We start from the raw sequence: 13799 nt of genomic DNA, 5'->3' as shown, positions 1-13799 counted from the left end.
AGAGAGAAGTAACAGAGGCCATGAGAAATGGTGGGATTCTAGAAATATTTTGAACCCAGAGGGACTTGCAGACAGACCAGATGTGGGGTGTGAGAAAGTGAGTTCTCCAGATTTTAGCACAGGCACTTAGAAGGCTGGAGTTGCTGTCTATCATCTGAGATGGGGCCTGGAAAGAAGGATTGGGGGCCCTGAAGACCTGAACCTCACAGACCCTTCCTCTGACTTCTCTGTCTGTGTCTGAGAAGCAAGAATATGATGGCCCAATCACCCCAGGCTAGGATGCTCCAAGGCCCCAGCCTCCAGGCTGAGGCTCCTCCCTAACAACCAAGTCCCCCACCAGCTATAGCCCCCAAGGTGGCTTCCCCATAGCAGCCCAGTAAAGACCACCCTTATTCTCATGTACTGCAGGCAACTGGAGATCACTGGGCGCTGGGAGCGACTTCTTGAACGTCTCCAAGGGCAGAAGAAGCAGATGGCAGACCTGCAGGCTATGCTGGGCTTGCTGCATGAGGTGGAGAGTGCCTCCAATCAGCTCAAGGAGCTCCAGGTGGGCCCTGTACCAGCCAGCATCCCCCTCCCCCAGGCCAAAAAGCAGGTGAACCAGCACTATGGGGCTGCAATGTTCACTTGTCCACCCCCGGCCAGGTGCTGGCTAGCTCCACAGCCTGTGGGCAGCTGCTGGCAGAGACCATGGAGCTACTGCAGAAGCATGACCTGCTGGAGGCCCAGGTGTCCGCCCACGGAGCCCATGTGCGCCATCTTGCCCTTCAGACCATGGAACTGGACTCCTCCCTGGGCACTGGTGCGGAGGTGCTGCAGGCCAAGGCCCAGTCACTGGCCCAGCTCCACTGGAGCCTGGTGTCTCTGGTCAAAGCCCGGTAAGAGCTCATCCCACTCTTCTACCTACTGCAGAATCTTCATATAACCCAGTAACCTCCTGCCCATGTTAAAAAATACTGCTGACTTGGCAACTTTCTCCACATTGTCCCTCGCCCCCAAGTCTTCTGGGTCCCCTGCTGAGTCATCCAGAACAAGAAAACTCTTGTCTCAGGGGAAGTGTCTGAATCTGGTGGGGAGCCCTCCCCAATCCCTTTGGGGCCCCTGCCTTCCCTCAGGCGGGCCTTGCTGGAGCAGAGCCTGCAGCTGGCGGAATTCCTGCACCACTGCGAGGAGGAGGAAGCCTGGTTGAAGGAACGTGGGCGGCTGCTGGAGGATGATGGGGCCCTGGGCCCGGACCTCAGCCAGATCAGAGCAGCCCTGCAGAAACACAAGGTACCCTCCGCCTGCCACCCTGCCAGTCCCCACCTTGCGACCCCCTTCTTCCCTTCACCCAGATCCCTACTCTGCACCCCGCCAGGCCCTGGAAGCCGAGCTGCGCCACCACCAGAACGTGTGCACTGATCTCGTGCGGAGGGGATGCGACCTGAGTGCCCGCGGGCCCCCCACGCGGCCAGATCCCCGCAAGAGGGCCAAGGCACTGCAGGGCACGTGGCAGTGGCTCCGGGCCGGGGCGGCCAGGCGGGGGGCGAGGCTGCAGGCGGCTCTGCTAGCCCGGCAGGTAGCGGTACGGTGGGCGGCGAGCGGCGGCGGGTGTGTGCGGGGCGTCCAGTGCACAGCCTGCCCTCCCCCCCCCACCCCCCGCAGTACCTGGCCGACGCGGCAGAGGCGGCCTCTTGGCTGCGGGAACAGCAGTCGGCCCTGGAGAGCGCCCCCTGCGGACCGGACCCGGAGGCCACCGAGGCCCTGCTGCTGCACCACCGGCGGCTGGAGCGTGCGGTTCAGGCCTTCGGGGCCGAACTGCGGCAGCTGGATGAGCAGGCACGCGCGGCCGCAGCGCAGGTGTCCCTCACGGTGCGTGGGGCTGGCAGGGCCCCAGAACTACGGGCCTCCGGCTCCAAATGCACGCGTGATCTCAGCGAGGCCCCTGTCTCCCGTGACCACACAGAAGATGGAGATGGGAGGGCTTTTGTGGCCGTGGACCAGGAAGCCTGGGCTTCCCCTGGGCTTGTGGGGGCGGAGGGGGGGGTGCGGGGGACGGGGCACCCCTCCGCGGCAACATCCTGCCTCCTGCCCAGCCCAGTGCGTGGCATCCCGTCTGCCCACCCAGGGAGGTCATCCAGTGCGTCTGGCTTTGCTCATTTTGCCCACCAGTTTCCAGGCATTAACCAGGTTCCTGCTGGAATGCCCCCTCTTCACTTTTACCACCCCAGGGACAACCTCTAGGTGCACCATTTGGAGCCTTCTGTGCTTAGGGGAGCCCCAGTGGATGTGCTGCCCTCTGTCTTATCAGCACAGGTGGTGTCTGCCCTGAGCTCTCCGAAGAAAGCCCTGAGCCACCTGGGGACCTGGAGCGAGGTCTCCTGCTACTCCAGCCCCCCAGGCACCCGGAAGATGGCCCTCTCAGCTGAGCCTGACGCCATCTTTGACCCTAACACCATACTCCAGACACAGGACTGCCTGAGCCGAGACTATGAGGGCCTGCGGGCCCTGGCAAAGGTAACATTCTTGTTCTAGAAGATGTTCATGGAGCCCTTACTCTCTACTGGACCCTGAGCTGGGAGCCCAGGGACAGAGCCCTTATTGGACATGCATCCTGGCTGCAAACAGCTTATGTGCTGGCAGAGGAGATGAGAAGTCAGTAGACAGCTGTGGATGTGATAGGAGCCCAGGTCAGGCTGGCAGACAGGGAGGGCATCCCTGAGGGAAGAATACTTGGGCTGAGACTAGGAACAAGGAAAGGCTAAGAGCAGGTAAAGGCGAGGGGGGTGCTACAGCAGAGACAGGGACACAATGGCCTAGGCAGGACCTAAGCCAAGGCAGGAAGGAGGCCCAGGAGGAGTAAAGGCCAGAGAGTCTGGAGCCCAGCAGTGAAGCCGGGAGTGGTAGGCAGCAGGAGGAGAGCCTGGAAGGGAGGTGGACCAAGCTAGGCAGAGCCAGGTCCCCCAGAAGTAGGGCCCTACCAGAGAGCCAAGGGCTAGATCAAAAGGGCACACTCTGCCAGGGTCCTTGACCTGATGCTGAGCTCTTGTCAGCTCCCTTCCATAGTCCTCTGACAGAGGGCTTTGTGCCCACCAGTGGGGAATTGGGGTGACAGGACCACTCTGAGGGCCCCATGGGAAGTTGACCCTCACCACAATCCCTGGGCCGGCCTCTCCTCAGCACCACAGGGCGCACTTGGAGGAGGCAATAGCCCTGTGGGGCTTCCATGGCTTCTGTGGGGAGCTGCGGTCCTGGCTGGAGAAGCAGACAGCACTGCTCCAAGCCCTGCAGCCCCAGGCCCACAACTTGGAGGTCACTCAGCTCACATATGAGGTACTGCTCACCAAGGCTGGGGGGGGCGGGTCTCAGCTGCTTGGCCCTGCCACTTCTCCTTATTCCCCATCCTTCTTCCTCCCTGCCCGTTCCTGCCTCTCCATTATTCGCTCCTGTGCCTGACTGATCCATGTTCACTCTAGTCCTCTCTGGGAAGGAAGAGCAAGGGGTCTGGCTTTGGAGTTTTTTTATCGAGCATAAATGACATGTGACATTACGGTAGTTTCAAGGATGCTATATAATGGTAGGATAGTTGCAGGTATTGTGAAATGATCACCACTGTAAGTCTAGTTAATATCAACACATAATGTTCTATATTACCATAAGGACTCAATATACGTGTACATTTTACAATAAGTTTGGTTAACAGCCATCACCACACATAGTTACATACATTTTTTTCTTGGGATGAGAACTTTTTTTTAAAGATTTTTTTAGCATTTGTCAGAACACAAGCAAGGGGAGTTGGCAGGCAGGGGGAAAAGCAGGCTCCCCGCTGAGCAGGGAACCTGATGTGAGACTCGATCCCAGGACCCTGGAATCAGGACCTGAACTGAAGGCAGATGTTTAACCAACTGAGCCACCCAGGCATCCCTTAGGATGAGAACTTTCAAGATGTGCTCTCTTGGCAACTTTCAAATATGCAACATAGTGTGATTAACTGTAGTCCCCATGCTAGACATTCCATCCCCATGACTTATTTTATAGCTAGAAGTTGGCTAGAACTTCCTCACTACCCTGGCTGTGGGAATGGGCTACTGGGCTGAGGTCAGCAGCAATGCAGAACAGCTGAAGCAGAGATATCCTGAAGGTATTCCCAGAATTCAGCAACAGCAGGAGGAATTGAGCCATTACCCATGTCATCCACCCCCAGCTCCCTACCTCTGGCAGCTACCAATCTGTTCTCTGTGTCTGTCTTGTTTTGCTTTGTGCTTTTAGATACCCCCATACAAGTAAGATCATACAGTATTTGTCTCTCTCTGACTTACTTCACTTAGCCGAATGCCCTCATGGTCCCTCCCATTGTCCCAAGTAGCAAGACTTCATTCTTTTTCTATGGTATGAAAGAAATATTTAATTCTTTTGGATGCAGTAGATATATATATATATAGATATAGATATAGATATAGATATATATACCATATTTTCTTTGTCCATCCATTAGTGGACAGTGGGGCGGCTTCTATATCTTGGCTATTGCCCGTAATGCTGCTACGGGCATGAGGGTGCAGATATCTTTTCAAGTTAGTGTTTTCATTTTCTTTGGATAAACGCCAGAAGCAGAGTTGCTAGACCATAAGGTAGGTCTGTTTTTCATTTTTTGAGGAACCTCTGTGTTCTTTTCCATAGTTGCTGCACCAATTTACATTCCCACCAATTGTGCACAAGGGTTTCCTTTCTTTCCCTTCTCCACATTCTCACCAGCACTTCTTTCTAGTTTTTTCCAGAACAGCCATTCTCTAGTGATCTTTGGTTGTGGTTTTGATTTGCATCTCCCTGAAGATTAGTGATGTTGAGCATCTTTCCCTATGTCTGTTGGCTATCTGTATGTCTTCTTTGGAGAAAGAAGATTATTGGCTCTTGGTGTTGAACATTTTGAATTTGTTGTTTATGGTGTAAGGTAAGGGTCTAGTTTCATATTTGGCATGTGGCTGTCCGGTTTTCCCAGCACTATTGAAGAGACTATCTTTTTTCCCAATTGTATATCCTTGGCTCCTTTTTCATAAATTAATTGACCCTATGTGCATGGGTTTATTTTGGGGATCTCTCTTCTGCTCCACTGATCTATATGTCTGTTTTTATGCCAAGACCATGCTATTTGATTATTATAAATAATTACTATAGTTTATTATAGTAAACTGTATAGTTTGAAATCAGGGAGCATGATGCCTCTGACTTGGTTCTTTCTCAACATTGTTGTAGCTATGTAGTCTTTTGTGTTTCCATACAAATTTTAGGATGGTTCTAGTTCTGTGAAAAATGATGTTAGAATTGATATGTATTATATTGAATTTGTAGCTTGCTTTGAGTAGTATGGACATTTTAACAATATTAACTCGTCCAATCCATGAACATGTTATATCTTCCCATTTATTTGTGGGTTTGTTTTTTTTTTTTAATTTCTTTCATCAGAGTCAGTTTTCAGTGTGTAGGTCTTTCATCTCTTATGTTAAATTTATTCTAGGTACTTTATTTTTAATGTAATTATAAGTGAGCTTTTTTTTAAATTTCTCTGACAGTTCATTATTAGTATACAGAAGTGCCAGCTATCCCTGTAGATTGATTCTGTGCCCTGTACTGTTGCTGAATTCATTTGTTGTAACAATTTGTCAGTGAGGTCTTTATGGTTTCTGTATGTAATACATGGTCATCTGCAAATAGTGACAGTTTTACTTCTTTCTAGTTTGGATACCCAGCTTTGAATTTTTTTTTTAAGATTTATTTATTTATTCATTTGACAGATTACAAGTAGGCAGAGAGGTGGGGGTGGGGGGAAGCAGGCTCCCTGCTGAGCAGAGAGCCTGATTCAGGGCTAGATCCCAGGACCCTGGGATCATGACCTGAGCTGAAGGCAGAGGCTTAACCCACTGAGCCACCGAGGCACCCTCTGGCTTTGAATTCTTAAAAAGCCCTCCAGCCCTTTAAGGACAGAAATCCCAGTCCTTTGAGAGGGAAGCAGTTCAAACACCTAGGCAGCAGAGCATGTCTGAGGTAAATTGTAGTCTTGAGGGCAGCTGTGAGAAGAGGAAAAAACCCTCAAGGCCTGGTCTTCCTTTCCCTAGAACTTCCTCACTACCCTGGCTGTGGGAAGGGGCTACTGGGCTGAGGTCAGCAGCAATGCAGAACAGCTGAAGCAGAGATATCCTGAAGGTATCCCCAGAATTCAGCAACAGCAGGAGGAATTGAGCCAGAGGTAAGAATGAGGGAGTGCAGGACGGGCTGGATCCAGTTCCCCAGGCCTGTGGAGCCTGCTTATCTACCTCCCAGGATGCCAGGAGGAAACACTGTGTGCGTCAGGGAGGAGAGGGTGTGGGAATGGCCAGCCTGTTAGCAGCCATTGTGTGAGCCCCCAGCCAAGGTCCTGGGATGGATGGGGATGTCCCTGTGATGGAGACATCCCTGTTCCCTCTGGTCAGGTGGGGGCAGATGGAAGCCCTGAAGAAAGAGAAGGAAACACAACTGGCACACACCGCAGATGTGTGCACTTTTCTGCACGAGTGTGGATCCACACAGGTCCAACTGCAAGACCTGATTCTCCAGCTGGAAATCCTACAGCTGGGGCAATCCACGGACAGCCACTGCACCCTGCAGCTGGCCCAGCAGAAGATGTTAACGCTGGAGAGGAGAATCCATTACCTGCAAAGGACAGCCATGAAGTACAGCCTGGGCTTGGCATGGGGACAGGGCCCTGGGAGGCAGGGGAGGACTGAGCAGGGTTGCGGGAATGAGGAATGGGACAGAAAGTGGAGGATGGGCAGGATGTGCTGCCTGAAGGACAGGGACACAGGTGGGGGAAGGGTACAAGGAAATGCCCATGGAGAAAGGGCGGGCCACATAGGCTTGCTGCCCCTGGGGCAAGGGAGGAAATGGGAATGAGGGATCCCCACCCCTTCTCCTGGGGAATCCGAGCCTGGACACCAGGACTCCAGGGCAGGGTCCTAACAAGGCGGTGGACCCCATCTCCCAGGGCTGAGGAGCTGGGCCCCCCAGAGAGCCGATCCCTGCAAGAACAGGTGGAGCCACTGTGGGAGCTGCTGGAACGGGGACAGCAGCAGGTGGCCCGACAGGCCAGGGCCTGGGCTGAAGCGAGGGCGCGGCAGAGCTTCCTGCAGGAGAGCCAGCAGCTGCTGCTGTGGGTGGAAGGCATCTGGGCTCAGCTGCGCAGGGAGGAGAAGGTGGTGGATGTGGCCTCAGCCCAGCAGCTGCTGATGGAGCACACAGACCTGCAGGTGGAGATACAGCTGCAACAGGAGAGGTCAGGAGGGGAGGGCAGACAGAATAGCCTTCAGGGGACAGGCCACCAGAAAGTGAGAGGCAGGAAACTGGGTGTCACCCAGGGGAGTAGGCCAAGCTAGGATCCAGCAGGTGCTTGGAGCAGGTTTTAAGGAGGGGGATATAGGGGCGCCTGGATGGCTCAGTGGGTTAAAGCCTCTGCCTTTACCTCAGGTCATGATCCCAGGGTTCTGGGATTGAGCCCCACACCAGGCTCTTTGCTCAGCAGGGAGCCTGCTTCCCCCTCTCTCTGCCTGCTTCTCTGCCTACTTGTGATCTCTGTCTGTCAAATAAATAAATCTTTAAAAAAAAAAAAAAAAGGAGGGGGATGTAACCAAGAACTGGTCAGGTATCCTGTGTACTTCTGGGGGTGGGGTGAGGTGGAATACAGGGCAGAATCTTAGCTTCCCGGAAGGTTCTGTCAAGTGCAGATTTGGCCATAAGCCATACCCCACCCAGGTGAGCCTGATGGATTGCTTTGAGTATTCACTTCTGGATGACACAGACCCCACAGGCTCCCATAGTCAGATGGCTCCTCCCCGGTCTGGCTAGACCATCGGTCTTTCGGGGATGTCAGCCCAGGTCTGTCAGGCAGGCAGGGTCACCACGCACAGTTGACAGGCTGTGACCACACAGGAGGACCTGAAGGTAGCCGAGTTGGGCACCGAATCCATCCCGTCCTCTGTTTCCAGACTCTACTAATGGGTTAAGGCTGCCTCACCTCAGAGGAAGCAGAGCCTTTTCCGAATCCACACAAAGGTGTCACCTGTCCCCAAGCTGTGTACCCATGTGCTCAGCTGGCTGAGAGAGGCACCCTTTCTCATGTCCATGGCCATATGGTGGCCGAGGTGCAGTTTGAGGGATTCTTCTACTTGCCTGGGCATGGCCAGTGGGATGGGGCCCTGGAGCAAGTGTGTGACCAGCAGGAAGCGTGGCCGCCATGAGACCTCAGCAGCGTGTCTGGCCCATTATGGTCTGCGCCTCACTAGTGAGCTAGGGCACAGCTGTCCTAGGGGACGAGTACGCCACTGGGGCTAACCAGCCTCAGGTCCCCCCTGCCAGTTAGCCCTTTATCAGAGCTCCAAAGTGAGTGACCAAGGGAGAGGGGAGGAAGGGACAGCGAGAGGTGCAGATGGGGTTTGACACTCCGCCTGTCGTTCTGGACAGGCTGCAGCAGCTGGAGGCTCAGGGCCAGACCCTTTCAGTCTTGGACTCCCCGGACTCCCAGGAGGTGGCCCGCGCTCTGAGCCTCCTGGGCCAGCAAGGCCCGGCCCTGCAGGCCGCCTGGGAGCAGAGACGGCAGCGGCTGCAGGAGGGGCTGGAGCTGCAGAGGTTTGGCGGAGATGTCGATGGTTTCACTGCCACCTGTGCCAGACACGAGGTCTTCCTGCAGCGGGACAAGCTTGGGGTAGGGGGCCAGGGATACAGGGCTGCAGGGCGCTTCCCCATCACTGGGGGGGAGCTTTGAAGATGGGCAGGGGATGGGGTGGGGGTTGCTGGTGGCCCTGGAGCCAGCAGTGGGCAAGATGGTGCTGACCCCATCATCCCAAGCATGACCTCCGGCCTCTGCCCCCCAAGGACGATGTCGGGGAGGTCCAGAGCCTGCTGCAGCAGCACCGGGACTTTGGGTGGCTCCTGGGCATCCTTGGCCATCAAGCAGAGGCTCTGCGGGCACGTGGTGAGAAGCTGGCCCTGAGCCAACACCCTGATGCACACAAGTGAGCCAAGGCCCATGGGCACAGAGCACACCCTATATGGCCTGCTGCCCCGAGGCTGGGAGAGGGTGTGGGCCTCGAGGTGGCAGCAGGGCACGCCCTGAGCCGAGTCCCCTACCCCTGAGCCCTCCCCCACTCCACCTGGCCTCTAGGGTCCAGGAACAGCTGCAGAGTGTCCAGGCACAGTGGACCAGGGTCCAGGAAAGGAGTGAGCAGAAGAGGAGGCGGTTGCTGGCTTCCCTCCAGCTGCAGGTGAGGCGGCCAGCCCAGGTGGACGAGGCCTCCCGGGAGGAGGGCCTAGGAGGCCCCTGCTGCGTGAACACTCGTGCACAATGCAGAGCCCTTTATGGTTTGCAAAGCACCTTCCCACATGTTCTGTTCTGCCACGGACCCGCATAGCCCCTCTTGTGGGACATGTGTTACAGCTCTGATTTTTACAGGCTGAGGCCACACTGTTGAGGCAGGACTGAACAAAGTCCTGATAAACTCTCTTGGCCTTCCCTCATTTGGCGACTCCCGTTGCCCATCATTTTGGGCCACACTCTGGGCTCACACTTGGGCCATGGGCATCCACTGCAGACCTCGGCTCTGTCAGAGACTTGTTCAGCCCCCATGGGGACTCAGAGCTGTGCCGGTCCACAGGCCTCCTGTGGCATAAGCCTATTAGGAGAGAGAAATGGCCATATGTGATCTGAGGTGGCCTGAGTGGTGGGGACTGACCAAGGGCTCCTGTTACCTGGGCACAGGACACCATTGGGGAACCCCAGGCTGTCCCTCCCCGGACCTCCTCCTGCTGTGAGGGGAACATTTCCCTCCCCATCTCCGCTTTCCTGTCCCCACTTGTGAGCAGTAACCCAGGCTCCACCTTGCACACTGTGTCCTGCTCTTTCCCAGGGGGTCCATGAGACCCCCTTTCTAGAGGTCCATGCATCAGCCCTTCCCCCTGGCTCATGAGACCCATTTTCTCCTGGTTCTTGGGCAGGAATGGCAGCAGGATGTGGCAGGTCTGGTGCTGTGGATAGAGGAGAAGGGGCTGAGGGCAGCAGAGGAGCCTTCCCGAAAGCCCAGCGACATCCTGCAGCAAGCTGCATGGCATGAAGCTACCAAGCGTGAGCTGCTGGCCTCCTCTGGGCACGTGGAGGGCCTGCAGCAGGTGGGGGTGCTAGACAGAGGGTGCAGGGCTCATGCCTCTTCAAATCCCCAGCCCAGCTGGATGGCCTGTTTTCATGGAACAAACTTGCCGAAGGAAGACTCAATCTCAGTCTCCTCAGAATTAGGATCCCCCAGCTTCCTCCTCCACTCTGCTGGATACCCCTCTGTCTTGGTGCCCAAACCAGCCCAGAACATTCCCTTCATGTCTTCCCACCATCCCCACCCCACCCCCCGGCTCTCAGGGCAGCTCTAGCACCTGCCACTTCCACCTGACCAAAGCCTTCCCGTCTGCTGCGGGCTCACCCTGCTCACCTCGGGGGCACCAGCCCAGAGCCCGCCTAGCGCTGCCTACAGATCGGGGGGCTACAGGAAATTCTTGAGCCCTTGCAGCCTGGAGAACACAACCTGTAGCAGACTACCCCTCCCCCCACCTCTGCCATCTGGGTCCCGCCTGCTGTGGCCCCTCGTGGAAAAGCAACTTGACACAATTCCCTCCATCTTTGTGTCTACTCCAGGCGGGGAGACGGCTGCTGAGCGACGGGCACTGTGCCGGGGAAGCTGTGCAGGCCAGCCTTCAGGGCCTGAGCAGCAAGTGGGAAGAGTTGAAGAACAAGCTGGCCCGGCAGGGGGACCGGCTCCAGCAGACTAGACAGCTTCTGGGGCTGCTGCAGGTCTGCTGAAGAGAGACCCAGGGCACAGGAGGGAGACTGAGGCTTTGCTGGGCCAGGATGGGGAAGGGGAACAGGCAGGACAGACAGGGGCAGGGAGGAGTCTGGGGTATTCTGCTAAGTCTGGAGGGGCCCTGGGGAGTCCTGCCGTCTTGAGAGGCCTCTGGCTGATGGCAAGTGGGGCCTGGCTCTGACAGTTCAGAATTGTCTCCTGTGTGCCCAGGGTGTAGTCAGCACAGCTGGGATACCTATGGAGGAAGAAGCATGAGGGAATGGGAGTGTTCATGAGGCTCTGGGGCGTGGGGCGGGTGGGAGGTGGACGGTGAGACTCTGGGGTCCTCAGTAGGTCCTCGGCGAATCTGGTAAGCGGCAAGCAGTATGGTCTCGGAGTCCAAAAACTTGCAAACCTGTGCTACAGAGCCTGATGCAGGACCCTGCACTCTCCCCAGGATGCCAAGGAGAAGATGAAGCAGCTAGAGAGGAGCCTCCAAAGCGCAGAAACAGGGCAGGACCTGGGTTCGAGCCGGGAGTTACAGAAATGGCACAGCCAACTGGAAAGCGAGAGCCAGGCACTGGCCAGCAAGATGGCTGCCCTCGTCTCCCAGGCCCACCAGGGGCTCACTTCCCAGACCATTGTGGAGGAGACCCAGAAATACCTACAGAGGTACCCACCTGCTTGTTCCATCTTCACCCCACTCTATGCTACCTCCCACCCCATGAACATGAGGACAGTTTACCCAGTGAGGCCAGCAGTGGCATCTACATGACCTACTTGTCCAAATCTCCTTCCCTTATGAGGAGGGTCATTCCCGGGATAGGAAGGCCAGAGACCCCAATTCTAGGCATCCTCAGTACCCCACAATCTGAAGTCAAGCAGGTTATCTGGGTGAAGTGTTTGGCCCTGGGTCCTTTCCAGCTGCTTCACCATCATCAGATGAGGCTCTCCCCTGTCCTCTGCTTTGTTCCTCATGGGTCCCTCGCTGGACTGTGGGAAGTCCTGAGGGCCTCCCCACTGTCCCACCGACTGTTTCCACTGTCTACCATGTCTTCTGCCTTCACCCAGGTTCAAGTCTCTGCAGGGACCTTTGGCCGCCCGGCGCCTACAGCTGCAGGCCTCAGTGGAGCTGCATGAGTTCTACCAACTGAGCAACCTGGAGCTCACTTGGGTGGCTGAGCGCATGACCAGAGTCGGCTCCACCCAGTGCTTGAACCGAGCCCAGAGACTTTGCCACAAGCACGAGGTAGTCGCCCCCTGTTCCTCCCAGGATCCCTGACCTCCCACTCTGAGATCTTAGAAGCCTTCTGTCACTAACATGTTGTCCCTATTCCCAAGTCTCTGCCCCCCGTTATTCTCTGCCCGGTTTTGCCCCAGTGGGGCCTAGAGCCGCATGCACAGCTCTGTTGCAGGGGCCCGGTGCCTAAGGGAAGCCCAGAGGCAGCAGTCCCCATCCCATTCTGTGGCAGGAGCTGGGGGCGGAGATGAGAGCCCACCAGGGACAGGTACAGCACGTGCTGGGTTCTGGACAGAGCCTCGCAGCCTCGGGGCACCCCGAAGCCTCACGTGTCCTGGAGCAATGCCAGAAGCTGGAGGGCCGCTGGGCTGAGCTGGAGCGGATGTGGGAGGCACAGGCCCAGTGCCTGCAGCAGGCTGTGGCTCTCCAACAGGTGGGACACGGAGAGCCCCCGGGGTCACACTGTGAGGGAGGTCTGCAAGAGCTGGGCCTCTCAGGGGGGCGGGTCAGTTGGCAGAACCCCGGCCCAGAAGCTGGCAAGTCCCCAACAGGCACAGAATCCTTTGTACAGGCTGCTGGAAAGCCTAGTGCGATGTCCCCAAGGGTTGGTGGAGGGTCCCAGCTGACATCATCAGGGTGAGGTGGCCTTATTCCTGGCAGTGCTTTCTGGCTGCATCGGAGCTGGAGGACTGGGTAAAGGAAAAGCAGCCTCTGGTGGACAATGAGGACTGTGGTGGAGATGAAGCAGCCACCTCCAGGCTCATCAAGAAGAACCAGGTACCATGTCCCGGCAGCCTGCACACAGCCTGCCCTGGGGAGACGATGAGCCACTAGGAGAGGTGTATCATGCTCACCAAGGGCACATTCTCCTTCCCAGGGGCACAGAGCCCTGCTGTTTCTTCCTGAAGACACAGCCAACTCCTTTCCTGCCAACCCCCAAGTCTGGCAGGGCCCCCTGCCTATCCCCAGGGCTCCCCTCCTTCAGAGACAGCTCTTTGAAGAACTCTGCCCCCTTCTTTAGTCTCCTGACCCATTGACACCCCTGTGGGCTCAGGATTCCCCTGCCTTCTTCCTCTCTTGCCCCAGCACCTTCTCCCATGTCTTCCTCGGGGTTCTTCCTCCCACACTTTGAATGTCACCCTTTGAGTTAACCAAATGCCCTCTTGATACCTACCTCCCCTGGCAAGCATTCCCCTGCCACAGTTAAAGGGAGGGAGGCCCAGTGCACTCTCCTCCTGGGCTCAGACTCTCAGGACCTCACAGCTCTGAACCCCACAGCAGCCCTGGTTCCGGCTGGCAGTGACGCGTCCTCTTGTCTGGACGTGGTTTCCGTAGAGCCCTCATGGTCGGTGTTTCCACGTCCTGGGATGGAGGACTCTCAGCCATTTGTGCAGAGCATGCCTGGGGCCATGCCCTTGTGGGGCTTCGGTGTCCCAGACGTCCTGGGCAGCTCACTTAACCCCAGCCATCGCTGTCTTCTGTATTGTCTGGGTCTAGTGCAGTATCTCCTACGTCCGCCCTCTCCCGGCCCCAGTTACCCAGCACCTAACCTCTCTTACTAAATAGTGAGTCCTCTGAGGACACAGAACTCCACGAGCATTGGGTGGGTGGATGTTGGATGCATGGCTGGGCAGATGGGGTGGGGATGAATGGACAGGTGGATTAGTGGGTATGTAGATGGGCAGACGGTTGAGTCTGAGGATCCGTGGCTGAAGGGAAGGGTGGGG

At 56.4% G+C, this 13799-nt stretch overlaps 1 protein-coding gene across 1 annotated transcript in view; it reads left to right on the top strand.

The window, feature by feature from the left end:
- SPTBN5 (spectrin beta, non-erythrocytic 5) overlaps positions 1 to 13799 on the top strand; it is a 45654-nt gene that overhangs the window by 8255 nt on the left and 23600 nt on the right. Inside the window, exons 7-25 of the mRNA XM_059372600.1 lie at positions 409 to 547; positions 646 to 878; positions 1116 to 1272; positions 1358 to 1558; positions 1645 to 1851; positions 2296 to 2496; positions 3160 to 3312; positions 6096 to 6226; positions 6450 to 6689; positions 7001 to 7288; positions 8473 to 8713; positions 8884 to 9023; positions 9173 to 9272; positions 10003 to 10173; positions 10688 to 10843; positions 11290 to 11504; positions 11904 to 12081; positions 12305 to 12505; positions 12733 to 12849. Of these exons, the coding sequence (XP_059228583.1) occupies positions 409 to 547; positions 646 to 878; positions 1116 to 1272; positions 1358 to 1558; positions 1645 to 1851; positions 2296 to 2496; positions 3160 to 3312; positions 6096 to 6226; positions 6450 to 6689; positions 7001 to 7288; positions 8473 to 8713; positions 8884 to 9023; positions 9173 to 9272; positions 10003 to 10173; positions 10688 to 10843; positions 11290 to 11504; positions 11904 to 12081; positions 12305 to 12505; positions 12733 to 12849 (3469 nt within the window). The remainder of the gene's footprint in view (positions 1 to 408; positions 548 to 645; positions 879 to 1115; positions 1273 to 1357; positions 1559 to 1644; positions 1852 to 2295; positions 2497 to 3159; positions 3313 to 6095; positions 6227 to 6449; positions 6690 to 7000; positions 7289 to 8472; positions 8714 to 8883; positions 9024 to 9172; positions 9273 to 10002; positions 10174 to 10687; positions 10844 to 11289; positions 11505 to 11903; positions 12082 to 12304; positions 12506 to 12732; positions 12850 to 13799) is intronic.

Source organism: Mustela nigripes, chromosome 13, assembly GCF_022355385.1.
Source record: "Mustela nigripes isolate SB6536 chromosome 13, MUSNIG.SB6536, whole genome shotgun sequence".
NCBI classification, from domain to species: domain Eukaryota; kingdom Metazoa; phylum Chordata; class Mammalia; order Carnivora; family Mustelidae; genus Mustela; species Mustela nigripes.
The sequence above is the reverse complement of the archived record's forward strand: the minus strand, read 5'-3'. Positions and strand labels throughout refer to the sequence as shown.